This window comes from Corvus kubaryi, unplaced genomic scaffold (genome assembly GCF_017639235.1).
Source record: "Corvus kubaryi isolate FWS band 111438036 unplaced genomic scaffold, C.kubaryi_AGA036_p1.0 134, whole genome shotgun sequence".
In the NCBI taxonomy this organism is placed as follows: domain Eukaryota; kingdom Metazoa; phylum Chordata; class Aves; order Passeriformes; family Corvidae; genus Corvus; species Corvus kubaryi.
The window spans coordinates 1-27,583 of NW_024580668.1; the positions used below are offsets into that span (position 1 = coordinate 1).

General features: G+C 48.5%; 2 protein-coding genes and 1 long non-coding RNA gene across 21 annotated transcripts in view; 2 read left to right on the forward strand and 1 right to left on the reverse strand.

The window, feature by feature from the left end:
• Positions 1-21,307, reverse strand: LOC121671942. 16 transcript variants are annotated; one of them, XM_042044350.1, is made up of 11 exons: positions 19,871-20,254; positions 18,819-18,990; positions 16,883-17,467; positions 13,935-14,048; positions 13,626-13,848; positions 10,064-10,325; positions 8,888-9,014; positions 3,188-3,293; positions 1,648-1,736; positions 700-824; positions 1-301 (listed from the first exon to the last, which is right to left on the reverse strand). In XM_042044350.1, the coding sequence occupies exons 6-11, from the start codon at positions 10,088-10,090 to the stop codon at positions 215-217; spliced, it is 561 nt and encodes a 186-aa protein (XP_041900284.1). In that variant the 5' UTR covers positions 10,091-10,325; positions 13,626-13,848; positions 13,935-14,048; positions 16,883-17,467; positions 18,819-18,990; positions 19,871-20,254; the 3' UTR covers positions 1-214. The 16 variants fall into 16 exon arrangements, 10 of the variants coding, with proteins under 10 accessions (XP_041900284.1, XP_041900277.1, XP_041900258.1 ...); XM_042044343.1 differs by having other exon boundaries at positions 13,935-14,051; XM_042044324.1 differs by having other exon boundaries at positions 13,626-13,744; positions 13,935-15,508.
• On the forward strand, positions 6,542-9,085 carry LOC121672006. The gene is made up of 2 exons (XR_006018718.1): positions 6,542-6,843; positions 6,951-9,085. It is a non-coding gene; the product is annotated as an uncharacterized LOC121672006 (long non-coding RNA).
• A 1,010-nt stretch (positions 21,308-22,317) lies between the features above and the next one.
• NCOA3 (nuclear receptor coactivator 3) overlaps positions 22,318-27,583 on the forward strand; it is a 62,948-nt gene continuing 57,682 nt past the window's right edge. For all 4 annotated transcript variants that reach the window (XM_042044191.1, XM_042044210.1, XM_042044201.1 and 1 more), the window contains exon 1: positions 22,318-22,471. The gene's annotated coding sequence lies outside the window, so the exon portion shown is untranslated. The remainder of the gene's footprint in view (positions 22,472-27,583) is intronic.

A 27,583-nucleotide genomic window follows, 5' to 3' on the forward strand; every position in this document is an offset into this window, starting at 1 on the left:
TTTTAGCCCAAATAAAGGTTTGCAAAGCTGAGTTTTGTGAGAAGTGCTTCATATTTGGATGATTCTTAACTTGGAGTTTCCCTTGGCACCAAAATCAGGGGCTCACCTTTTGCTTGGAGCTTGGCTGAAGTCCTCAGCAATGCCAGGGAATGTGGCCATTGGAGGCTTTGGGCAGATTTGGCTCATCTGCCTTTTTAGGCTTTGTTTCTTTCTCTCAGCCTTCCCACTGGATTGTGGCCTCCGAGGAATACGTAAAATCCCATTCCATTCCTATTCTTTCGGACAATTTTTTGTACCATTCCTGTACAAAAAGAGGCCCCCTGTTCGGATGCTTTTCCCCACCATTCCCTGGCAGTTTTATCTGCCAGTGCATTCCCTGCGTTGGTTGGGCTCTTCCCAGGTCTCTGAGCTCCTTCACAAGGCAGGAGATCGATTTGACCCAGGAACGAAACCCTCCTGAGGAATTGTCTGATACCATCTCCGCATTTGACAGCTGATCCTTGTGCTCAAAGGATCCCTCTTTCTTCCCTTCAGCCAATTCCAAGGCTCGCTGCCCCCAGCTGGGATCAGTCCCCAGTCTGATCCCTGCAGTCTTCCCTGCCGGGATCCTGCTCAGGAATCCATGGGCTACAAATGTAAGAATTAATTCTTCCCACCCCTGCCCAGTTCTAATTCCAAAGGATTTGGTGTCTGCCTTACCCGGCTGGAGCCTGCTTCCAACTCTGTTCTTGCTGCTTCTGCTGCTTTCCATTTCCCAGGAATTCCACCGACGGAGCGACAGCGATTTCCAGCTCCGCCAGGATTCCCTCTGCTGCGTTTGGGTGCTGGAAGGATATCAAAACCAGGGTCTCTGGGGCTTTACTATCAGGAAATTACATCCCCGGATTTCTCCATTTCCAAATATTATCTCTTCCCAACAAAGCACTGGGCATCCAAGGAATACAGAAAGTGATGGGCTGACCACTGCTTACTCCTGTGGAATGTCAGAGCTTGGAAAAAAAGAGCAGTTGAGGCTTCTCCTGGTGCTGCCCGTGAGGTGCATTTTACTTAACAGCCCCTTCCCATGTCTTTCCCTGTATCCACCAAAAATCCACCCGTTCATTCCCCAGCTGCTTGCTTCCTCCCTCTTTCCCTGTATCCAACAGAATTTTAACAGGTGACTATTCCCCTCTGCAAGAGCACCTTTCATTCCAAACCGAAGAACAAACGAATCACTTTCCTTCGACCTTCCTTATTAGGATTGCACTGAGAAGAGTGGATGGAAAATGATCCTCTCCTGGTCCCTGCTGGATTCCCGGAGCAGGGATTCTTTCCCGCCCCTGCGGTGCCCTCCTCCCTCTCCTGCCCACCCCGCACCCTTTCCAGGCTTTGTTCCACAGCTTTTGCCTCCAGGCCTCAGATCCTTTCGTTCTCCAGGAGCTCCCAGCAGCTCCACAGCCTTTCCTCTCCCATCCTGATCATTTCTCCAAGAATGGAGCTCCACATTTCAATTGCCTTCTCTTTTCTCTGACAATTCCCACCAATCCAGACCTAAAGCTGACACAAGGAACACTCGGTGCCCACAAATCCAAACCCAGACCCGGCCATCCCTAAACCAGCAACTCCCGGACAATTTGCGTTCATTCCAACCTAACACTGAGGACTCACCCAATCCTTCAAAATTCCCAAGAAATATCCTGTTGCCTTCACAGCTCCCAGGGGATTCTGCTTTGTGCTCACACGGATTTGGGACTTCCCTGAAAAAACCCGTGCAGGGCACGCTGGAATCCCCGATCCCGTGAATCCGGGGAGCGTTAAAAGCTCGGTCCAGCCCGGGCCCCTGGAAATTTTTGCCAAATATCCCCCAAGTCCTCGGGATAACAGAACTCTCTGGTACTGCATTTTTGGCATTGTAAAGCCTGGAATTACTTTATTCCTAGTGCTGGGCTCTGCATATGGCCGAGAAAATCCCGGCCTCCACACAGACCCAGATTCCAAACTTTTTGATACATTTCAGCAAACCGAGAAATTCACCTTCCCTGCTTCTTCTTAAGGGCATCCTTCTCTTCCCTTACCCGGCGGGCTCTCTCCCACTGGGGGTGGGTTTTCCCCTTCCCGTGCTAATTAGTCCCTACTTCTAGGAGGTTTAGGTACCTTTCTTCCCTGGGAGGGATTTCTTAACACAGCTACCGAGGCTTTGGGAGTCTTCTTTATCTCCTACTTTCTGGAAAAACACCCTGTGATCCACAAATGCCACAATCCAGACGCCCAACTTCAACAAGACATCCTTTTTATCTAAAAACACTCACTCTCAACTCTTAGATCTTTTCAAGTTTTACCCCCGCAAAATTCCCCTATCTTTCCACCACTGAATTCCTCAGTCCTGCTTCCAAGGATTTCTTGAATACCACGGGGCTTTTCTCAAGATTTACTCCCACGACCTTCCCTACGTGCCCACTGCTCATCACCTCATTTTTCCCTCAATGTGTTCGTTCTCCACCCCAGAGAGTTTGTCAAGTGTTGCCTCCAAAATGTTCCCCATCTGTCCACTACTGAGTTCCCCATTTTGCCTCCAAAATATTCCTTCTGTCCCCTCCAGATTGCATCCACTTTTACCCCCAACATTTTACTTCCTCTACAATATTGATCAAACCTTTTCCACCCCAAAAATGTGCATTCTCTCCCTTAAACAGCACCTCGGCTTTTCCCTCAAAAACGCCCCAGAGAGAAACTCAGATTCAGCCCCCAAACTCCCATTTTCCTACACAAACAGTTCTTGTGGCCCCTCTCAATTCCCCCAGGCTTTCAGCTAAAGGAAGAACTGGAAGCCGATTCCCTCATCTCCGCCTCTGTTTTGCTTTCCCAGAAAACCTTGTGATCCCACACTTTCTCCAAGAGATCTGCTGGGAGTACTGGAAGGTTTGCTCTGTCAGAGCGCCAGGGGGGGTTTACAGCACTTGTTCCTGCAGAGGAACTTTACCCTTTTATCAGGTTTCCCCTGGAACGGTGTTGTGGGAGAAGCTTGGAATTACCAGAAATGGATCAGGTTCACATTTTTTCCCCACCAGTTTTTATCTGGTTTGAAATTCCTGGAATTACCCTCAAATTTGCCCTAGAACACTGCTGTGAGAGGATCAATGAGAAGAACAGCCTGAAAGCAGAAAACCACCTCCGGCAGCAGCCAGAATGATCCCATTTCTGTTCTTACCTGGTCCTGCCAGAGCTCCCAACAGCCATTCCCATTCCGAAACAAGAGCTATGGAAGACATTCCTGCTGTCCGTGAGGGTGAGGTGGCAGTTCTGGATGTTCTTTGCTGTGGAACCAGACAACAAACAGAGTGTAAATGATCTTGGTGGTCCCTTCCAAGCCAAACCAGCCCTGATTCCATGCGTGGATCAGCACCTGTCCCAACTCCATTCCAGAAACCTCCTCCCATTAACCCAGAACTTTCCTTTTTCTGCTCAACATCAGGGATTTGCTGCCGAGTGCCCCGAGCAGGGGACGCCTCAGCCTTCCCTGGGACCGCAGCATTCCCTGGGACCGCAGCATTCCCTGCGCTGCCTCAGCACTCCCTGCGCTGCTGTTCCACGCCGATCCCGTGGTCCAGCGCCTGTGCGGGCTGCAGTGCCGGGCTCTCCCCACAAGGCGGCAGCACCGGGAGCGAGCAGCCCCGGCCGGTCCCGCTGGCTCGGGGCAGCTGCGCCTTGAACCCGCCCTGAGCCGGCGGGGCCGTGAACACAGCGGGCACAAACCCCACCGGTGCCCTTTATTTCACCCTCAGAGGCACAGAACCGCAGCATTTCCTGGGCTGGAAGGGACCCGCAGGGAGCCTCGAGTCCAAATCCTGGCCCTGCACCCCAAGAATCCCACCCTGTGCCCGAGAGCCTTGTCCAGACCCAAAGTCTTCCCCCAAGATCCTGAAAACACAGAGGGGCTGGGAGAAGGATGACCATGGAGGATTTCTTAGATAGATCTCCCTGTACGATCGTTATATAATATTATTAGACAGTCCAGGAACCCATCCCTGTGCCTGGACACCCATCCCTGGGCCGGGGCAGCCATCCCTGGGCCGGAATACCGATCCCCCGCTGCCCCCACCGTCCGCTCGGGGCTGTCCCCGTTCCCCGCTCACCTCCGAGCCCGGAGCACCCGCGCCGGTGCCCCCGGCCCGGCAGCGCTGCTCCCCGGGCTCCCCGCCATTGCCGCTCCTGGCGAAGAAGGGCGGAAGTCGCCGGTACCGCACCAATGTGGCTATTCGACCTTCTCAAGATGGCGGCCGGAAGGACCCCGCTCCGTCTATTTCGCTGCCTGAATGCTCCCGCCTGCCCCAGGCACCGCTGACCCCACAGGCGGTGTCCGCATAGCGGGAAACGCCTCAGAAAATTGCGTGCAAGCGCTGGGCTGGCGTCGGCGTCGCGTTCAGGCAGCCGAATAGACGCAACTTGGGGGGGGGGGGGGTTGGGGGGGGTGGGGCTTCCCTGCCGCCATATTGAGAAGGTCAGAAAACAGCGTACACGATCTCCATCTTTAGTGTGGCTGTGACGAAACTTCCGTCCTTCGCCGCCATCTTGGGTGCTGGCAGAAGCCACTTCCGGTCGAACCGCCATCTTTAGTGTGGCAGTGACGAAACTTCCGGCTTCTTGTCGCCATCTTGGGTGCTGGCAGAAGCCACTTCCGGTCGAGTCGCCATCTTTAGTGTGGTACACTTAGGGCCCCCGCCGCTCCTCACAAGGGCGTCTATTCGGCTGCCTGAAGCCGGCCCGGACTCCGACGCCGGCCCCGCGCTTTCCGCGCGATTTTCCGCGGTGCTTCCCGGCGCGAGGACACGGCTGGTGGAGTCAGCGGCACCGGAGGCGGGCGACGGCCGCGCGACCAGCAGCAGGCATCGGCAGGGACACCTCTCAAAGGGGCCTAGTGCGTCCGCCATCTTGAGTGTGGCGGAAGTGTAAACCACCCTCTGCAAGGTCCTGGCAGGTTCTAATAAAAACGTCACTTAACGCCGTCCCGAGAGCGCCCAACTGCGCCTTCCTTTCCGAGCCGCCCCCTTGAGAGCGGCACGCGGGCGGCTCGATTCCGACCATGCCCGCCCGGTGCTCCCCGCCCCGGGTCGCGCTGCGACCGCGCCTCTGCTGCCCGGCAAAACCGGCCCCGCCAGGCCGCCCCCCGCGCTGTCATTCCTCGCGGTCGCCGCCCCGCACGGCGCCCACTCCTTTCCATAGCTGTGGCCCCGCTCACGCACGGCCGTGTCCCTCGGCGCTCCGAACCGCCCTTCGCCCCTCCCCTCCGCTGACAGACCCAGCCCCGCTCGCTCCCGCTCCTCGCCCTTGCCACGCTCGGCAGCCACCGAGGCCGCCGCCCTCTCGCCTCAGCCGGCACCGGGCGGCAGCAGCGCCGGGGCGCCGTGTCGGGGGCGGCAGTGCCGCGCTCTCGCCACCAGGCGGCAGCAGCGCCGCCCAGCTCAGCCCGGGGGCAGGGACAGCAGAGGGAAAAGCCGGCTCTGGGCGCTCTGCAGCTCCTGCAGCCCGAGCGTCTCGGCTCCTGGGGCCAGGCACTTGCTTCTTTCCTTCCTACAGAAAAACGCCGGCTCGTTATTCTCAAAACTTGCTGATCTCTATTCCCAGCTTCTTATATTCCTGTATGCGACAGAGTAGAGAGAGAGGGCTGGCTCATTTCAAAATGAATTTACATCTAAATCAGTAGCATTTGCCTATAGATGTAAAAGTGAGGAACTTAACAGGTTTTAGTATTCTGCACACATCCCTCGCTGGGAGGAATGGTAAAAAGTTAAAAACAAATGAAATTTAAAAAGTAGAAAGTTAGAAACAAAGTTACAACGGCAGAAATTTAGAAACAAACAAAGAGGTAAAATACAAGAAACAAACAAATTTCTAAAGGTAGAAAGTTAAAAACAAACAAAGTTAGAAACAAAAAAAAAAATTAGAAACAAACGAAATTAGAAAGGTAGAAATTTAGAAACAAACTCAGAAAGGCAAGTGTTGAGCCTTTGACAGGGTACCCTTCCTTCTCGGACCAGGGTGAAAGAGCAGAGGAGGCTGCTGTTCTGCTGAGTTCTTTATTTCACAGTCTCACAGCTGTCTTGAAGGCAGAGTTCGAATGGGGTTACATGATAAAGCCAAGCAGCAGCAGCAGGCAAAACCAGCTTCTTCTATATGATCCATACACTGTATTTTTTCTTACAGAAGTGTGGATTCTATTTGTTAATTGACCAGTAAGATTAACACACCATTCTAGTTTTCTTTTCCTTAACCCATCCTGGTCTAATTCTAACAGTCGTTAGCCTCACACAAGTGTCACATCTGTATTACACAGATTTGCATATACAGTTTCTATCAGCTCTTACTGTTTATGTGAACACTCCATCTAAAAAATGTTAACGGTGTAATTCTATCTAGATTTTGTCTAAAGTAAAGAATTCTGTGAAAAGGTAACACTGCTGCAGCAAGAGCTGTGTTTAAGATCTCTGCTACAGCTTTTTCATGTTTAAGGCACTTAGCATCTATTTCTACTAAAAGTTAAAAATCTGTATTTCTATTTCACTTTGGTGTGGCTTCATGGATGTCAGCTTGTCCAAAGGTTTTAATTCAAACCTAGTGCTTTGGCTTCCCTCTGGGCCTGAGCCCAGAGGAGCCTTCACTCTAACAAGAAGGTTAGAAACAAAGTTAGAAAGGTAAAAGTTAGAAAGTAAAAAACAAATTTAGAAAGGCACAAAGTTAGAAATGTAGAGTGTTAGAAACAAACAAAGTTAGAAAGGTAAAAATGGGGAGAAAAACAAAGGTATAAAGTTTCAAAGTTACAAACAAAGGCAGAAAGGGACAAATCTAGAAAGTTAGAAACAAACAAAGGTAGAAAGTTAGAGAGGTAGAAACAAAAATGCTATGAATGTAGAAAGGTAGAAACAAGCAAAAATAGAGAGTTAGAAATGTAGAAAGTCAGAAAAGTAGAAACAAAGATAGAAAGTCAGAGATGTAGAAAGTTAGAAACTACCAAACGTAAAAATGAACAAAGGTAAAAAGAGAGAAAACTTAGAAAGGTGGTACAAAGTCATAAAAGTAGAAACGAAAAAGGTAGAAAGGCAGAAGGTCAGAAGGGTAGAAATGAACAAATGCAGAAAGGTAGAAACATAGAAATGAACAAAGGTAGAAATGTAGAAAGTTAGAAATGAAGAAAGATGGAAAGATAGAAAGTTCGAATGGTAGAAACAAACAAACGTATCAAGTCAGAAATTGAGAAAGGTAGAAAGCAACAAAGGTAGAAAAATAGAAAGGTAGAGAGTCAGAACCAAACAAAGGTAGAAAGTTAAAAAGGCAGAAATGAACAAAGGGAGGAAGTTGGAGAGGCAGAAAGTGCAGAGGCTGGCAGCAGCCATTCCAGCCTTACCGAGAGCCCTGAGTGGGAGAGCAACTTGTTCCATTGATCTTCACTTTGCTAAGCGCCTTCTGCTCTCTTGGCAAAGATGCAGAGCAGGCAAATGGCTACAGGTAGAAGCACCAGGTGTGACTGTTCTTCCTTCACCTCCCAGAAAGCTGGGGGGTTTCATGTCTGAGTCAGTGGCCTAGAAGGGGCAGAAAGTCTGCCCTGACAAGTGTGTGGGCATGGATCTGTTTTGTCTTTCCCTGTGCCCATTGCCAAAACTCTCTTAAAACTTTCCCAAAATAGAAACACAGAAATACTGGGGCTTGTGTAATAAAGAGAGATCGTGCCTGAAGAAAGAGTGGTCTCTGTTTTTTTCCAAGCTGCTACAGAAACAAACAAAGGTAGAAAGGTAAAAATGAACAAAGGAAGGAAGGTAAAAAAAGCAGTTCAAAAGTCAAAGTCAGAAAGAAAGAAAGAAAGAAAGAAAGTCAGAGAGAAAGAGAGAAAGAAAGAAAGAAAGAAAGAAAGTCAGAGTCAGAAAGAAAGAGAAATAGAGAGAAAAAGGAATAGAGAAACAGAAAAATAGGGTTTGAGAGAAAAAGACATTGAGTTTAAAAGAGAATTAGTGTTGAAGAGAAAAAGAGAAACTGAGAAATAGAGTGACAGAGACATCCAGAAACAGTTAAACCGTGAGAAAAAGATAAAGAGTTAGAAAAAGTCAAGTGAGGAATAGACTGAAAAGTAAAGCAAAGCAGAGCAGCAAAGCAAGAAATACGGTGAAAAAATTACTAAACCACACCAAAGGAAGAGAGCAACCAAAAGGGGGGGAGGGGGGTATCTTTATTAGGGTTTATTCAACTTGATTGAACTAGGGTTTTTTATTTACACTTCAGCAAAGCAAGTGGAAACAACAATGTACACAAGCACAAGTACAATCCATATGCACACTGGTCAAAGTCCAACTGACATACAGAGCAATATGTGCAAGTGCAGCAGCAAACACGAACACAGAGCAACACAAGCCAACCCCCTATCAGTACAATGTAACAATTATTCTATTTCTGGAAAATTTAGGACATTTTATTGTTCCAGGAAACCCAAAACAACAGCAGCACCTGGAGAAGAAAACACTCATCCACCACACACCTCCTTCAGCTGACACACAAACCCACCCTCGCTCTCGTCTCGAGAGCACCCCATGGGAACGCGGTTCCCGGGAGCCCCAAAATCATCCCGCCTGACAAATCCCCGGCACGGTCGGCACCCAAACCCTGGCGATGAACGGCACCTCACAGACCGGCCGGGTCCCACATAAAAAAAGTCCAGTGAGGAGGGAAAAAATCCCCAGCCAGCGCAGCTGGGTTGTTTTTACTCTATGTTTAAAAAGTAGCTGAAAAGCCTGAAAGGCAAAACTCCCACACACAAGGTCAGAACCATTCCACACCCGCACTCTTCTCGCAGGCAGACAGACACAGTCACACACACACACACAGTCACACACCCTTCAGCTTACACCCTGACTGCAGCCCTTACTCAAAACATTCCAGCCAGGAAGATGCTCCGACACAGCTTCTGGATGCCGCTCCTCGACGTCGAACAGCGCGCGCCGGGAAAATCGGCAGCGTCGGTGACCGCGGAGATCCGAAGCTGCCTCGGGGACCTGCGAGACAACGGGAGGCGGTCAATGAGACGCCGAGGGCTGGGAGTTATTCCCACACCGGGCCCGTAAGTCTTCTACCCAAAAACCCATAGAAAAGAGATGAACCACTAAGTTTGATAACTCTTCCACTTAACCGTGACCCTACGTGCTGGGGCAGGGCAGCTCCGACCCTAAGCAGCACACGAACAAGGTGGTGCGCCCAATATAAACAAAGATGATGCAAGGGCTTGAAATAAATCTCCGGAAGATTAATTCTCGAGCCCGACACGCTTTGAGGCAGCGGAACCTACAGAACCACCGCAGTCACGTGAAAAGAGTCTAATACTCTCCAAAGAGAAGTCCAAGGGAATGGAACGTGAAAAGAAGGTGCTTATCAAAAGCGAGAAGGAAGATGGATGAGAATATCTTGTGTACTTCTTGTGGTCTCAAAAAGCAAAAATATAAAGATGCCAGACTAAGCCCGATCTGAGAAAGTACGCGAGCAGAGACCCCCGCTGCCGATGTGGCCCAGAACGAGGCCGATAAAGCACCGAGACATAACAAAGCCCTGTGACACACAAGACGATGGACACAAACTACATAACACAGACACAAACTAAATGACACAGAGAGAAGTTGAAACTTCTGGGGAAGTAAACATTTCTGAAACATCTACCAACAATCTGTCCATATATATTTCCATTCCACGGGACTCTTGGTTTGATATATGCGTGTTAACAGTAATCCCCGCTGTAGCAATCACCACTATGCATAATTCATTAATTCTTTGGAGTTGCTGAGTATCATCTTATCAGTCTTATTTTTTTCCTTGGCTCTGGTTTCGGGCTTTTTTTTTTTTCTTCTGATAAGATTTTCCAGGAATGTGAAGACCCCCCGCATCCTTCCCAAACTGACCACCCAAACTACAGACATTCTATAGCATTACATTACACAACCTAGGCAAAGTTTTTCTAACATTAAGGAACATGAAAAAAGCCAACATCACAATACATTCATAACAATTATGGAACATGCGAAAAGCCAATACCACAGTACATTTATAACAATACCTCCCTTTTCCTTTCTTTAGAGATCATTTGGCTTGACCGCCGCCTCCTCGCCCGCCACCGCTGAGTTCTGCCGTGCCGGAGTCACGGAGCCAGTCCCCCGCGGCCCCACCGCCTCCTCGCCCGCCGCCACGGAGATCGGCTGCGCCACTCCCGAGCTCTGCCGCGCCATCGCCGCCCCCGCCGGGGTCCCCCGGCACCGTGCAGCCGTATCCCTCCGCCGCCCAGCAACATCCCTCCGCGCAGCGCAGCCCCGCCTCACAAGCTGCAAGAAGCGAAGGGAACGATGCAGCTCCAGTGGCAGGGGAGACAGGGAGCCGCTCTGCCGGAGCTGATCCTCCGTGCCTGAGGCGGCGCGGCCGGGCCGGTGCGGGAGCGGCGCTGCACACGGGAGCGGGCGCAGCGCGTGCGTGACTAGCGGCTCCTGGCGCCCCCTGGCGGCCGCGGTCGGTGCCCGTCAGGCGCGGGGCGGGAGCGGCCCCGGGACCCCGCGGGCCCCTCACATCCCCTGAGGGATCACTGGGCTGGAGAAGCGCTTCGGGACCATCGAACCCAGCCTGTGCCCCATCCCCACCCTGTCCCCAGCCCAGAGCGCTGAGTGCCACGGCCAGGCCTTCCTGGGACACCTCCAGCGATGGGCACTCCAAACCTCCCTGAGCGCCCTTTCCATAGGGAAATTCCTGCTGACGTCCACCCTGAGCCTCCCCTGGCCCAGCCTGAGGCCGTTCCCTCTCCTCCTGTCCCTGTTCCCTGGGAGCAGATCCCGACCCCCCCGGCTGCCCCCTCCTGTCAGGGACTTGTGCAGAGCCACAGGGTCCCCCCTGAGCCTCCTTTGCTCCAGGCTGAGCCCCTTTCCCAGCCCCCTCAGGAACTCTCCACCCCCTTCCCAGCTCCCTCAGGAACTCTCCAGCCCCTTCCCAGCTCTGTTCCCTTCCCTGGACTCGCTCCAGCCCCTCCGTGTCCCTCTTGTCCCAGAGCTGCCCCCAGCACTGGAGGTGCCCCAGCAGTGCCAGCACAGGGACGGGCACTGCCCTGGCCCTGCTGTCACCCCAAGCTGGCACAGCCCAGGTGCCCTTGGCTTTGCCCACCTGGGCACACCCAGCTCGTGTCCAGCTGCTGTCCCCAGCACCCCCAGGGCCTTTCCCAGTTTTCCAGCCCCTCTTCCCCCAGCCTGGAGTGTTCCACGGTGAGCCAAGGGAAGGACCAGGCACTTGGCCTTGTTGACCCTCACACTGCTGGTCTCACCCCATGGATCCAGCCTGTCCCGATCCCTCTGCAGAGCCTCCCTGCCCTCCAGCAGATCCACATCCCACCTGACTCGATGCCATCTGTGAATTTACCGAGGGTGCCCTCAATCCCCTAATCCAGATCATCAATAAAGATATTGAACAGGACTGGGCCCAGCGCTGATCCCTGGGGGACACCAGGCTGCTCCCAACTGGGTACGGCACCATTCCCACCCCTCCCTGGGCTGGCCATCAGCCAGTTTCCAACCCTGCCCAAGTGACCCTGTCCACGGGCTGCAGCTTTTCCAGCACAGCAGCACCCTGGGAGTGCTGGACTGAGGCACGGAGGCAAAATTCCATCCCAGAGAATAGCCTGAAAAAAGGAAAAGCATCGGGAAAAGCCACAGAGGATGCTCAGAAGAAACAACGCAGCTCCTGGGCCTGGCGCAGGGACAGGGAAATGTGTAACTCCAGCCCAGAGAACACGTGCTGCTAGAAATAGCAACATCAGAACAGAAAACTGGATCCGCAGAGAGAATTAACTCCCTGCACATGTGAAACAGAATATTTGGGAGAGGTAAGAAAGCTCAGGCGAATCCCTGCCGTGTCCAAATGCTCTGCTAGAGCAGGCTGCACCTCGGCAGCACGGCTGTCAGCACAGGGATCAGCAATGAGCGCTTGGATGCATCCATCCGTGCCGGGAAGAGCAGGAATCCGCTGAGCGGCAGCCAGGGCTCCCCTGCTGCAGGCACTGCTGAGTGGGACAAGGACATTTTTGTGACTGCCGAGCAGTGAACGGCAAAAATGGACAATTTCCGCTCCTGTCTCCAGGAAAAGCAGCAGGGATCAGGCCGGGGAGGAGGTCGCTGGCTCCGGGAAGGGATTTTTCCAAGCCGGGAATGAGCGCAGGCAGCAGAAGGAAGAAGCTCTGCAGGAGCTGCCCTGCACAGCTGGCCACAGCTGGCCTACGGGTGGCACAGCACCTCAGCAAAAGAGGCATTTAGTGTTTTTTAGTGAAAAAACCCCTTTTTCAGTGAGTCCCCAGGTGCTGCAGGGTTGGTTGTGTCCAATCCCACAGCCCAGAGCAGAGCAGTGGGACAGAGCTGAGGCAGGAACGCCACAGGGCTTATTTAGTCAGGATTTTTTCCTCCTGGAGGAGTTTCTGGGGGTATCAAGGGTTCCCTAAACTGCCTCCCTGCTCCATTATTTTATCCAGTTCATTTGGGACCACTCAGAAAATCCTGTTCCCCTCATGTCACCTGGCACCATTTGTTATCCTTGGTTCCATCTCTAGAGCAAACAGAAACTTCTAATTTAATTTAAATGAGATTCTATAACATTCAAGCATCAATTTTTACCACCTGCTCTTCCCTTTTCCTCTTCCTCACTTTTTTCTTTCCCTTTTCCTTTTCTCTTTCTCTTTTTATTTTCATTTTTCTTTCTTCTTCTTTCTGTTTTTCTTGCTCTTTTTCTGGTTTTATATCTATTTTTGGGTTTAATTTTATTTTTATGTCTAATTTTTCCTTTCCTTTCCCTTCCCATTCCCTTTCTCTTTCCCACCTCTTTCTTTCCCTTTCCTTTCCCTTTCTCTTTCCCACCTCTTTCTTTTCCTTTCCCTTTCTCTCTCTTCTTTTTCCTTTTTCCATTTATTTTTCCTTTACTTAAGGAAATATCTCAGCACACCAATTGCCGTTTAATGCACAACTCAAAACTTTTTGGAAGCAGTAAATTCCGTGTTTAAGCTTTGATTCTTGGACAGGGAAATCAGGAACATCCAGGCTAGAAAGAAACTTAATGCACACATGCTGGAAGCCCTTCCCAGGCATGAACCACCTGGAATTCGTTCATGTCTTTGGGGAAGGTTTTGGATTCAGGTAAATTTAAGTTAATTGCTTCCTTGGGCAGTTTGTTTCTCTCACTAAGTCCAGATTATTAAAGATCTGGGATGAAATTTAAGATGCAGCTGTTGTGGACAGCTCAGGATGGGAAAACAAGGAACACAAGCAAGTTTGAAGGCTGGGAAGAGCAGGTGCCTTTTTACTGAAATATTAATTGCGATTACCAAACACACACAATGGCCAGGGCAGCCCAGAATTCTGCTCGAGAAGGGGCAGCACAGCAGAACCCCCCTGCAATGCAATAAAACACCTGGAAAAACATCTGGAGCAGTCCCAGAGGCTGCAGGAATCCTGCAGGGCTGTGTTGGGATCTCCCCGTGCAGTAATTCTCCTGCCACCACCTATCCCCGTCACTTTAGGATTCGATCGGTAGGATGCATTCTTTAGGGGTTGAACCTTGGAATTCTTGGGGAGCAAAAGGTGCTGGGAGATGCTGCTTACCTGTGACGCATCCCTGGGCGCTGTGGGCTCTGCGCCAGAGGGCTCCAGGTGGGATTCCAGCTGGGATCATCCATGAAGCTCTTTCACAGCAGCAGGTGCCAGAATGCTGCAGCTGGACCCTGGAGAGGGTTGGAAAGCACTGGAGCACACCGGAGTGCTGGAGTTCCAATCCCTGGAAGTCTTCAAAAAACCCGTGGGTGTGGCACTTGGGGACGTAGTGGTGCTGGTTGAGGGTTGGACTTGATGACCTTTAAGTGCTTTTCCAACCTTAAAAATTCCAGGATTTTGGGATTTTTTTTTCCTTCTTACCTGTACCTGGGTGCTGCCTGGCCAGGCATGGGCCACTCCAACATCACACCTGGATTTTCCAGAGGGAGGTTTCTCCCCTGCAAGTCCACAGGCTGTTCCACACTCTCCCAACAGCTGCTGCAGGGAAAACAGACACTTCCCATCCATACAGGGAGAATACTGGAAAATCCTTGGCTTGGTTAGTGCTGGGATTATCAAGAAATAACTCAGGTTTCTCTTCTGGGATGGAGATCATGGATCCACCATCCTCCTTTTTATGCCCTCATCATATCCCTCACCCTAAAAACATCTTATGGGGCTGGGCATCAACACATTAAAACACCAATTAAAGAATTAGTTAAAGCATTAAAGCTGCTGTCACCCAGCCCTTTGCAAAGCCCCTCCCTGCAGGCACAAATTCCCTCTCTCTGCTTCTTCTTTTTCTGGGGCTGCATTTTGGAGCAACCCAAGCTCAGGGATCAATCAGGGAATAAAGAGGATTTTTTCCCTTCACCTCTGCTTCCCCAATCTCCTGTGGCCAGGGACATTTAACAGCCCCAATTTAAAGAGCTCTGACCTGCAGACAGCAGGAAAAAGCTGCTTTTTCCTCTGCTGATCCTCAGACGTGTTTTCAGTCCCTGCTAGGCGGCTCCCTAATTCCAGCCCTGTAACAAAAGGCCCATTTTAAACCCAATATTCCTATTTCAGGCAGACCTGGGGGGATTTTTGCTGCATTTGAAGTTCCTGGAAGCCTTTGGTGCTTTCAGTGATCCTGGATCCAGCCCAGCAAGAGCTGCCCCAGATCTGGGGCAAGGTGGAAAGAAGGGAGCAGATTAAGACCCTAATCTTGATTCCATCACGGATTTTTTCATCACCAGTCCTGGTGAATCACTTTCACTTTTATTATTCTTCCAGTCCCATTCTCCATCTGGGAGATAAGATCTTCTTCCCTGGCCTTTTTTTTTAATTTAAGGTAGATTGCACTGACACCTTCTGAAGGAGGATGGATTGACAGCTGAATGGATTTTAGTAGAGGAAACAGCTTTAAAAAGCCAGAAAAAATCTGTTTATGGCCCCATGAAAAAGAAAGTTGCTTTGAGCTGAAAACCTAAGGAGGCTTTAGGCTCCGTACAGTCCTGAATTAATGAGAGTTTCTGTTCTATTCCTAATTTTCAAAGCTTTTGCTTTTAAAGACAAAGTCCGTATTAATGTTTTGTTCCAGCCATTATCTGGCCTCGAAATCTGGGACCTCAGCCGTGCTGTTCCCTAATCCCAGGGATTACCCAGCCCTTCTTTCCCTTGCATCCTAAATACCACACAAAAAGAGGGCTGAAGGGCTCATTTCAATTTTATCTGCAGTGGTTTTATCTCAAAACTTCGAGTGTTTCTCCATTTCTCTTTGAATCCAGGGGCAAGGGGAGCAGCTCCTTTGGAGCTGTGATTTTCCCAGATTTCCCAGGCTTTACAGGAAGGGGAGGAACCCAAGGTCGTTTCCCTCAGTCAGGAATTTTGCTGTGGGAATTCAGCTGCTCTCCAGGCAGTTCTTCTGTCAAACCATTAATCAGCTCGGAAAAGTTGATTAATCCACGTAGGGGCTGTGGAGAGAAGGATACAAAGGAACTTTTCCATGATTTTGGGGCTTGAAGAGGGAGTGAATTTCCCTCGAAGCTGGGAAGGGCCTGAGTGGGAGCAGGTTGGGAAGCAAATGTCCAAAAGGGGAAAGATGGATTTGTTTCACATATATTGTTGGGAATAAAGTCTCAAGCTTAGTAAAAGAACAACTAGTAAATAAAGAGGCAAAGCCAGCACAACAATCTAACTCTGTATTGACCCCAGTTCAAGACATGTATATGAAACTCAAACAACAATTTCATCCCCATCTCTGGTCTACCCTGAATTTCAGTGAATATTGATACAGTTTATAAATACTCCCTTTGCCTGCTACTCAGTCTTTCCCTGTCCATCCAGGGAGCAGATTACTCCATCCTTTGCTCCCGACTGCAGCTCTCCTGCCCAAATGCTGGTTCTCACAGACACTAACTAAGCAGAAAAGTACTACAATTGTTCACTTTTAAAGTAAAATTCTTATTACATCTGGCTAAATAATCAAAATAAATACAAGTATTGATGGTCACGAGGGGAAAGCTTTTTTGGAAGAGAAAATATCCATTTTGGTAGCACAGATCCCATTTTGACAGTAATGCACTCTTTTGGGTTTGGGAATCTTGCACATCTAAGACAGCTGAAAATTGGTATTTTGGAAGCTGATACTTGAAATTGGGCCATTTTGATATTTTTGGAACTTAATATTCTGATATTTTGAAATGGAATTCTTTTGGTATTTTGGAACCTGGTATTCTGGTATTTTGAAACTAGGTTACTTTGCTATTTTGAAACTTGGTTTTCTGGTATTATAAAACTGGACTACTTTGGTAATTTGGGATTTGGTATTCTACTATTTTGAAAATGAGTTACTTTGCTATTTCTGAACTTTGTATATTGAAACTAGGGTACTTTTGTGTTTTCGAACTTGGTTTTCTGGTATTTTGAAACCTGGTTTTCTGGTATTTTTTAACTTGGTTTTCTATTATTTTGGAACTAGGTTATTCTGGTATCTTGGAATCTGATTTTTTTTTTTTTGGTAGGCTGGTTTTTTTGGTATTTCTGTAGGCGGGGGGAGGGTGGTATTTTGTGACATGGGCTTTCAGTTTAGTATTTTTGTAACCTGGGGGGTTGGTATTTTGTAACCCGTGCTCGGCAGGAGCCTGTAGCATCCTAGTCCAGGCTCTTGGCTTCATTTGCCTTCTTCCAGTGCAATTATCCTTTCATGGGAACTGTTAAATCCCAGACTGCACAATGAGACACGCTTCTCAAAACAGAAGTAAATTCCAGCTATGGAAAACATCACTGCCACATTTAGAAGCACTTCAGCAAAGACCTCGGAAAAAGCAAAGGTGACGTGTGACTACCTGGGGCCCCAGGAAACTGAGGTGAGGGTGGGGAACAAACACATAGCAAACAGCTTCCACTGCTTCTTGCTCCAGCCACTACTGCAAGTGCAGCTTCCCTGGAATTTCACGTCCAGTATGTGTCTTCCAAGCTCAGCAGGTGAACAAACAGGTACTCCAGGATTTACTTCGTTGGTACTGCAGGCAGCACAGACCCTCCACGAGGAACTGGAATCCAAGGGCAGGTCTAAAACTGGTCCTTCCTCCCACTTGCTGCTCCACACTTTCTCCTTCTGGTAGGATGCAGGTGCCTTGCAGAGGCAAGAACACTGCCTTTCAATTCAGTAGAAAACCTGCCTGAAAAAAACAGGACACCAGGAGCCAGCAGCAATTCCTTAGTGTTTCTGTTCAGTGCTGTTCTCCTGCTGCCTTTCTTCATGGGGCCTTTTCTGCCAAGGTCATTCCTGTATGATTTTATCTTGACAAATGCTTTAGAAAGTTGAGTTTCTTGAGAATTGTTTCATCCTGACGTTTTCAGTGCTGCGCTTGTCATGATCCTTTGCATGCCCTAACTACGCATCCAATTCAGGGAACACCAACTTAGCCCTGGGCCGGGAAATAAAAGACAACAAACATATAAAAATCATCCCTGCCTTGAGGGTGTTCAGGCCCGGGAGAAAGCTGTTCCCACCACCCTCTTGGCATCTTCCCAGTCTGAGTAACTCTGGAAATGTGCATCTGAACCCGAATTACACAGATCGGGGTGTGTTCTGCACACCAAAGACCACAGCCCCAAGCACCGGGAGCCTGAAGATGCTCTGGATTACAATTCACAGCCTCGGTGAACCCTGCAGAGTAAAGCCAAGCGGTTTCTCCTTCTCCTAGGGAGGAAAATGCATGACAGGGAGGGCTGTCCCAGCTGACCTGGCCCTCATGGGCAGCTGCGTCACTGAACAGGATAATCCGCTGGGTCTTGCTCTGGTGCTGTAAAATACTACGTACCCTGTGGCTCTGGGGTTCAAAAGCTACTCTTAGGTCAGCAAAAAGGTCTCTGGCTGAGACAATCCACTGAATTCAATGGCAGATCCCAAAATCTGTTTCCAAGTGCATAAAAACCTACACGTACAAAAAGGTGCCAAGCACAGTGGAGTTAAAGGTGCTTTGGGCACCGGCTCCTTGAACTGCAGGGAAATGATCTCAAGTCTGGCTTTGGGCTGCTCCCCCCTGCAGCCTGTGTTCTCCACACCAGCCATCGTGCCTGGGAAGGCCAGGGGTTTTGGAACCCCTCTGGGAACCCCCAGCCCCCCTGCCAGTGAGAAATGACACTGTCAGTGCCTGCAGCCCTCACCCCAATTTGTGTCGGTGGGTGGTTCCTGATGCGGCACTTGGGAACATGGCTAAGGGGTGGCCCTGACAGTGCTGGGGCAGCAGTCAGACCTGATGGTCTCAAAAGGCTTTTCCCGCCTCAGGGATTCTATGGGACATCCGGTGACTGACCCAGCTGCACAGACAGGCATGGGAAGCTGTTACACACAGATTATATTGCCATGAGCCAGAGCACCTCAGGGCATCCTTGAGCGAATGCAGAGAGCAGGAAAAAAACACACTGTTGCACCATTCATCCTGCTCTGTGGTTTGCAAGTGGGGCATGAACACCATTTTGTTCTGTTATTTTCCTTGATCACTCCAAGGAAAATAACTATTGAGCTGGCAATGAAGATTCCACTTTCCTGATACTCCTGGCCCAGAACCATGGCCCAGCAGGCTTCTGTGGCAATCTGAATTATTTGTGCAGTTCAGAAGCTGCACATCCCTAAACTAATCCCTTGGGAGCATGAAGTTTCCCACAGGCATTTTGTACTTCAACGTGTACTTTCAGCACACTGGGACAATTTAAATCAGAATGAGGTCACTTTGTGATAGCACAGCATTAGATCAGAGATATCAAGAGACTCACCGGACAACATTCACTATGGACTCTCCATTCCCATTGTTCTGGCTGCAGCATCCTCATTTCTCACAGGTCTGTTTCAAGGACTCCCCTCAGAAAATGGATCGCTGGTCCCAGTAGCAAATCCCCAAGGGCATTTTTACTCCCTGCAAACCGCAGGAATGACCAAGGATAGGTTCTATCATAGGAAACGCAGAGGATTGTGATGATTACACAGCCTTCCCTGTGAGGGCTTCAGTTTCTACCTGCAGTCCCTGAGCAGCTCTGCCTTGGCTCTACCCGCCTGCTCCGAAATGCCTCCGTGGGGTTTAACTCCAGCTCTTTGGATCTGCCCATCCCCACCGACAGGCAGCACCGACAGCACAGCAGGGGAGCATCAGAACAGGTACAGCCAGGGGCACACCAAGGCCATCAGGTCCTGCAGCACAGCTTCTTGTGCTTCCTGTCTTCCAGTTTTTGGTACAGATTCACTGGAATTTAACCTTGTAAAAATCATGTGGCAACACTTAATGTCAACTCAGAAATTCCAGTGCATCCCTGCACCACTGGGATTCCGGCTACTGTACAAGCTGTGAGAGGCAGTGAACAAAGCAGGACCTTACCGGTAAATCAGGTGCCGATCTGTTCAGCCAACAGCAGCTGCAAGAAAGGTACTGAGCCAGCACCCCACCAATACTACACTAAAAGAAATGCCAACACCTTGAGAATCGCTTCAGTTTTGAATTCCTTAAGCAAAACCAAAAGTGATTTTCAGATGTTTAGCCAAAGTCCATCTCATTTTAACCAATTTCTGGGACTTGTTCCCAGCCTCCTGATGTTAATTTCCCAGTTCACACGTGGCTGCCAGCATTAGAGCTGGTTCTACACGCAGACACGCGAGGCTGCTGCGACTTGTCATTTCAGCAGTTCCTGGGAACGTGAATACAACCCACATCTCCCACCTGCTCAGCACGGAGTCCATCCGGCACTCACAGAGCTGCTACGAGCTGAAATTCTCCCTGCTCCCCCTCTCTGGGAAACCTTGCCTCAAGCTCTGCCGCCCCCCCCCCAGCTCTCACCTCCAGGGAAAGAGGAGCTGCATCCTTGCTGTGTGCTCCCGTCTCTGCACAGCTCCTGCCCTTTGGGGGAGCAGGGGGATGGCAAAGGCAGCTTTAGTGACTGTTTGGTATTTTCTGACCATTTTGAGTTTTCATGCATTTCCCGGGGGTGGGGTGTGGCCAGGAGCCCGGTCCGGCACCGCGTGGCGTCGCGGGGTCCTCGTCACGCGCGGCGCGGCACGACCGGGACAGAGACGTCCTCGCCGCTGCCTGCCGCCGCACGCTCGGCTCCTGCCTACCCCCGAGACCCCACACCGAGAGACTCCACGGAAAATCACGCTGAAAGCGCCGGGTCGGCATCGAAATAGGGGTCGGGTTCAGGCAGCTGAAAAGACGCCTTTCGGAGAAGTGGGGAACCTTGTGGCACCATACTTGGTCCTTACCCAAAAAGCGCATGCGCACGGTGCCTCACCGGCGCACGGTGCCGCCAAAAATCGGCGTGCTGGCATGCTATCGTTGGTGTGGCATCACGTGACTTCCGCCCATCCTCGCCATCTTGGGATCTGGCAGAAGCCGCTTCCGGCGGGGCCGCCATCTTTTGTGTGGTACGGAAAAAGGGTCCCGCTCCTCAGAAAAGCTTTTTTTTCCGTCGCCTGAACCCAACCCCGACTCCGACGTCGACTCTGCTCTTGCACCATCCGCGTCCGCACACCGCAAAGCGCCGCGCAGGATCGGGCTGCAAGCGCGGGGTCGGGGTCGGGCTCAGGCAGGCGGGAGGACGCCTTTGTGAAGAGAAAGCTCCTGCCGTTGAGCAATTTTTCCCTTCCACGAAGCGCATGTGTGACCGCCCCCCATCTTGGGAAGGACGGCGTTACCCGTGCCCAAGCCGCCATCTTGAGTGTGGCACAGGCTCACCGAGCGCTGCAGTTCGTCAGTACGTGCAGTTCTTATCACCAGGTGGCAGCAGCGATTTAAGTGCCAGCCACAATCTCAGGCTGTTAGACGGAGAGAAAAAAACTGAATACACTAAGCTATTTCTATTGCCTTCATAGGTACCATATTTTCTTCCATTTTCAAGCCTTTTCTTGTTTAATTTATATATATAAAAGTTCTATTTGCATTTTTAAACCTTATATATCCATATTTAGGACTTCTTATCCTTGAAGATCCTGTATATAATACACTAGATACGGGGTTGTATTTTGAAATCCATTTTAATATAAATTATTAATTTTATATATATATAAAGGTAAGGAAAGCTACAGTTTTTAATTTTCTGCACAAACACGCCCTCTAAACTTCCAGGCATTTTTGGGCTGTAACCTCCCTTTTTTGGGAGAACACCACCTAAGCCCTCTCATACCCTACTCACCTTCTCCTCCAATGCATCTTCACTCTCCAAGTGACCCTGGGGTGCCCGAAATGACATCATCATCCCGCGGATTCCAATTCCCTCCCTTTTTACTCGTCCCCAAAGAAGGCAAAAACGAAATCACACTAGCCCGGACAGCAGCATGTTTCTTTAATAAAGCCATTTACATTTGTGTACACCCCCCCCTCCCCGCAAAAGGAGCATCTTCCAGAAAAATAAAGGGAGGGCAGCCCCCCAAATGGTCGAAGTCCCTCCCCAGCTCCCGCCTCACAGGCTGGCGGCGGCCCCACAGCAAAGGCGCAATGTGTCCGAGGATGGTGTCTCGTCTCCCTCTCAGGCTGTTCTCTGCCTTGTTCCTCCTCTGTTCCCGCGCTCCAGGCAGTGCCAGATGTCTCATCCCTTCCCTGTGACGCTCCTGCGGGGATATCACCCTGCGCGGCTGGAGAAAACGGCTGTACGATGGTCGGAATCTGTGCTCACAGACCCGCCACGACAGCTCCAGCCCTCGCGATGGTGCCGCACGTCTCACTGGCAGGGCCAATGAAGCCCAATGTAAACTGTGAAAATTTTAAGAGTAACATGAAAATCGATTTTTTTGTTTTGTTTTGTTATCCTGCTCTCTCACGGCTGCGGCCACAGGGAGAGCAGCTCCAACATGTACAAACACACACTGCACACAAACAAAACAAGAACCAAAACTCCCTGAGAAACCCGAGTACAGGATCAAGGATACAATCAGGACCCACAGCTGGAGGTCAGCAGAAACAAGGGGGGAAATCGCACGACCCAGGGCTGGTACCGCACTGTATTTTGAACTCTAGTGCGCAGTAAAAACGCTCCTTATCATACAGATACGGCATCGCGTGACCTCTAGCCGCATTGTGCAAGTGCCGCCGGAACGTGCCTGGGGTTGCGCGGCATAGGCACCTTCCCCTGGGACCGCTTCCTCCTTCCCGTTTCAGCACGCCCTACCGCGGAGAACGCCGCGATGCAGAAGCGGCACCGGAGCGCTGCCTGACGGCTCCGGCACCGGGCCTGGCGCGGACTACAAGTACCATGAGCTCCCACGGGAAGAGGGAGTGGGTCCCGTGAACGCCCGCGCGGAGCCGCACTACAGCTCCCACAATGCCTCACACCGTCTGGTGTCTCCACTCCGGTCCCGATTTAAATCCAGGCAGTGAGGAAAATGGCGGTGCGCGGCTGAGTGTGGGGGAGACGGAGATGTACCTGAGATTTGGCGCATTTCCTAGGTGAGTGGGGTTTGGAGGGAGGGAGTGAGTAATGAGTGGAGGGAGGAGAGTTCTAGTTCGCGTTCCTCTGCTTCTAGTGCTGGGGTGGGACGGGGATGGCGGAGGGAGCGCTGCCCCTTGCCAGGGAAGGGCGAAGCTTGGGGGTGGCCCTGAGGGGCGGCTCTTTTCTGTCTCTCGCCCCCCTCCTCAGTATGAACGTGGTTGCCTGAGGGGAGGAGGAAGGGGAGCGTAGATGGGTTGTGTGAGGAGTATTCCTAGGGCTGGGGATGAGGGGGTTCCCCGAGCAACGTGTGGCTGCCTTTACCTCTTTCTAGCTATTGTAACTTTACTGGCGACTGAGTTTGAAGGAGCATTCCTGAGGCAGTGGCGGGGAATTGATGTGTGGAGTGAAGGCTTCTCGTATCGCTGTGTGATGCATATCTAAGTACGGTGATTTTGGGTGGAGGTTCCTCGTAGAATACAAAGAGATCTGAGATCGCTGTGGACTTGGCTTTAGAATCGTCTGACCCACGGTTTCTCAGCCTGAGCAGAAGCGGGGTGTGGGTGAAACGCCTCGGTTAGAATGGCCCCGTCTGCCATTCATTTGGGTTTATCTGGTACTGAGGCGGTTCCAAACACCTTGATAGCTGCATTCTCCTGGTCATCCTGTACCCTCGGTAAGTTTCAGAGCTGACTTCTCTTGCCTCCTTATTTCTGGTAATAAGAGAAGGGATGAAAAATACTGCAAATGAAAGGTTCATTTCCATTCCTCTTACCTCTTTCTGCCTCGTAGCTGTAATGAAACTATGTTTTTGAGGGCTGGAGATGATGCGTTCTCCCTCCCCACCCCCCGCCCCGAGGTCGCATGCCACTTTAGTTGTTAGTGTTTCTGGGATATAAATAGGGTGATTATGAGTTAGAATGTAGCGTGAGGTTGAGATAATTCCCACAATTCTCTTTCTTTGGTTCTAAAGTTGGTTTTGTTTGTGGTTTCTGCTCCCGCTCCTAAGCACAGTCAAGTTTTCCTTTCAAAGCGAAGCTTCTGAATTTGTCAGCTCATCTTCAGACTCATTTGAATCCTCAGTATTTCCTTCCTCTTTTAGATAGAAGTTAACAGAAAACAGTATGTTGGATTCTAACTGGAATAACAAGACAAAACAAAAGGAAATCTGAAAGTGTGAGGTATGGTAATACCTAGCTATATGGTATCTGTAACACAGTTAAAATGGACTCTTACAATAAGCTTAAAATTCTGTCATTGCTATTGTAAAAATAAATATTTTCTCATGGAACATTTTCATCTTAAAATGTGCTGCTTCACATGAAACAAAGTTGTATGTTCTGCATATAAAGTATAGCTTCATAGAAACAAATAGTATATGAGTGAAAACCAGGGAATAAAAGCTTGGGTAGAGGAAACAGACAAAACTGGGTGGTTTTGGGGGGTTTTGGGCTTTTTGTTTTGTTTCGGTTTTGTTACTTTTGTTTTTTAAACAAGATTGTGCGTTATAGCATGCGGTCATTATATTTACTCTTAATTGCTGTTACAGTGGGCTGTTCAATTGACTGTTGTAAAGAATTTCTTTCAACTCTGTTACTACTACTGTGGGGGTTTTTTTTTAACTAATACCAGTGGATTTGATGGATTCTCTGCTGTGATGTGAGGATAGAGGCTGTGGGATACGGGAAGTGATAGAATAAACCCAGCATTCAGCCTCACTTTAAGTACTTCTCCTGATTACAATGTGTTGTTTCCAGTCTGATTTTATTTGGAATATGACTTGCGTGCATTTTGGGCTTGCCTGTGGCTTTGTGTTTCTTTTAACTGTTCATTTGAAGGCCTTCTTCATCCTGGCTTTGAATTTATTAACTTGGAAGTTTTGCATTGCCTAGTTATCTTTTTTTTTTTTTTTTTTCTTTTTTTGCATTGTATCAGTGACGTGTACCCTAACGTATAGCTGAGACAAAATGCAGATTAGGAAGGAGAAGCAAATCTGTTTTACAATGGAACCTTATCTTTTGATCATGGTGGGTTTTTTTCCTTAATAATGGACAAGAAATCACAAAATCTTCAGGATTAATCTCTGTGGTACAGTTTCATAGCAAAGGGGGTGTGTGCTTTTAATTTTGAAAAACTGTGGGAAAGAAAAGGTGTCTCGATTATATTTGCCTGCATAATTAAAACATTTGTAGCATGTGAAAAGGTATTGGACACTACAGTCTGACACTGGAAGTTGCTTCAGTTCCTGCATTTAAATTAGTCTCTCTCGAAAAGGTGATCTTAAATGACTGCATTTCATGTTCAAGCATTTTGAGTATTTAGAAACATCTTAGATATTCTTCTGACTTGCTTTAATTAAAAAAAAAAATGGAGGAGAGGGGGAGGGGAGGAATAGTATCCTTTATGACAAGGGTATGAAAGGGTGGTGAAGAATATCTAACCCGAATGCTGGGGCAGCCTGCCTATGTAGTTTTTTTCATTTGTTTTTCTCCCCTTCCCCTCTGGCTAGATCTATTGATGTTTCTAGATGTAGTGTATTAGGAAAGAGGCAATTACAAAAGAATTTAACTGCTACTAATTTAAATCTGCTATGGAATTGTATTTCTACTTACTCTGATTTTTGTATGCTGCGTTTAGTTGAGCGAAGGTACATCAAATTATTTTTTGCACCATATAAAAGCGAGGTATATTTCAGATGGATCCTGTTACTTTAATAATACTTAAATGGTGACTTTTAAAATTTACAGTTATCAATAAGCTGATTTTTGAAAAGTCAAACAAAATTACCTTGCCTTCAATCTCATAAAGGATTTTTAATCTTTTGTGTGCAGTGTGTCTAATAACAGCATGCCCTGCCTCACTGCAACCTCCCAAGGTGAAAGGTAATGGGACAGCGACTGGGTTTGGCGACTTCTGTTGCCGTATCTTTTAATGGAAGGGTTAAGTAAAAGACAATTTACTTGAAAAAAAAAAATAGAAATACATGTTCTCTCCAATATTTTGGGGAAACTGTTGTTCAGAACAGTCAGTCAGGAGAAGAGTTCTCTGTTGGTTTTGTGTGAGTCTGAAGAACTAAATAAATCTAAATCAAAGGTAGCATTCTTCTGGTTTTGCTTTGTGCACTCAATTTGTAATTCTAACACTTTGCAGATTGCCCTGTAGAGTATATTAACATCTCACCATTGCTGTGTTTTATCATCACATTCTCTGGAGGCTAGTAAGTCACAGAAAAAGGTAAACTGCTACTTGCTTTTTCCTGCTATGTGTGCCTGAGGAGGTAGCTAATATGGTCTATGTGGATAAACTTTTTCTAAAACCTTTTAGACAGCCATCAGGAGCATACACGTGCGTGCGTCCACACGTAGTCAATCAGTATATGGAAATGCTATATTGGCTTTTTTGAATCTTATGGAAGAAGCAGTAAAGCTTCAAAAATTATTTTATTGTATCAACAATGACAACTCTAAAACGGTTTTTCATTTTTGGCAGCTTACATCTTAAGGAGATGATTTCAAACAAAAACTTGCAGTTTCTTTGCCAGTGATAGGGATAGGCTTTTCAGGCATCTTCCCCTATAATAATTTTTCTTTCCCCATAAAGACTAGGCTAGAGAGGTTAGGTGGAAATAAGGAATTATGACTTGGTTTGCAGTTCTTTTTGTGCTTGGTCCATCTTTGCTGCTGCAATGAACTAAAGCAGACATAGCAGCATCTTTTGTTGTAGTACCCTCCTGGTTTTATATTCTATGGCAGCCTTTTTGATATTCAGAGTAGAGATTTCTGGCTCAATGGGCAGAGGTCAGTCAGCATATTGCTTAACGTTCTTAGGTAGTAATTGAAAGAATCCTCTCCTAATCAGTATTTCAAGTATTTATCTAGTCATCAATTCAAAGATAGCGCTAATGGGAACAAAAGCAAGAGTACTTTATCTGCAAACTGTTCACTTGATTAAAATAGAAAAAAACCGACATAATCTGTTAACCTAGAAAGTACATTTGATCCCCCCTTTAGAAGGAAGGCAGTTTCTCTAATCAGTGCACAGAAAACTGGAAAAAGAAAACATCTTCACTGGCCGAAGTAGCTTTCAAAGACTTTTGTATTACAGCTGTAGGTCTTCTGTTGAACCTTCTAATCTTTGGTGATGTATTTTCAAGGCCAGTGAATAAGATTGGTAGAGGTGAGGTGTAGAACTGGTACTAGCAAACTTGCCAGTCTTAAGAGAAACAATAAGCAGGTAGTAGGGATGATGAGTGGGATTCAGGACAATGGAAAACGAGTGCAAATTTGAGAAAGTTGAAGGAGTGCCATCACTTGATAGGAACAGAATAGCTTACGTTGTCATCCACCGTGATTTCTGTTCAAATGTACAGCTACGAGGCAGCTTTATCAAGTGCTTTGTCTTCTCTTGCCCATCTGTCTGCCTGTAGCTGAACGTCAAGTGACCTCTATCAAGATTAATACACAGTATGATAATATTTCAGATTGGCCAAGCAATGCTTTTGGTATTTGAGCAAAATTTTTTCCTTCCCTCTCATCTTAGCCCTGCTTTACAGCAATGAAACTTTAAATGAAAGAGTCTGTCTAGGCAGAAGTGGAAGGTTGTTTGAGCAGTATATTTGAGAGAGCTTTTTAAAAATCTTTAAAAGCAGTGGAAATTTCCAGGCTTCACGAAAGAAGAAAAAAAAAAAAAAAAAGCTTTTAGGGTCTGGTTTAATAACTGCTTTGCAAGAAGAGAAATATGAAAAGGAACCGCAGACATTCTGGATGTCAGCCTGAGAAATTTTCCACTGTTTCCTTTAATAACATGCAGGCATGCTTTTATTGCTGGAATTTCAGTTAGGCATCCCTTCCTGACTGAAACTTCAAGCTATTTGGTGAGCAAGTGCTTGCTGAAAATCAGTTGTCAAGAAATAAATTCTCACATGCAAGACTGCGCATAAACTACTCTCATGGTGGGTATCAACTACTGATTACGTTAATCTTCAGTTTCTCGTTTTACAGTGTGTTAACTGTTCCTATTACTACGTGATCGCTGCTAGGTGACAATACATCTTTTCTTGCTTCCGGTAATTCTAGATTAGCATTTCCAGTAAGGCCTGTCTGCTGCTAAAATAAAAATCTTAATTATCCTAT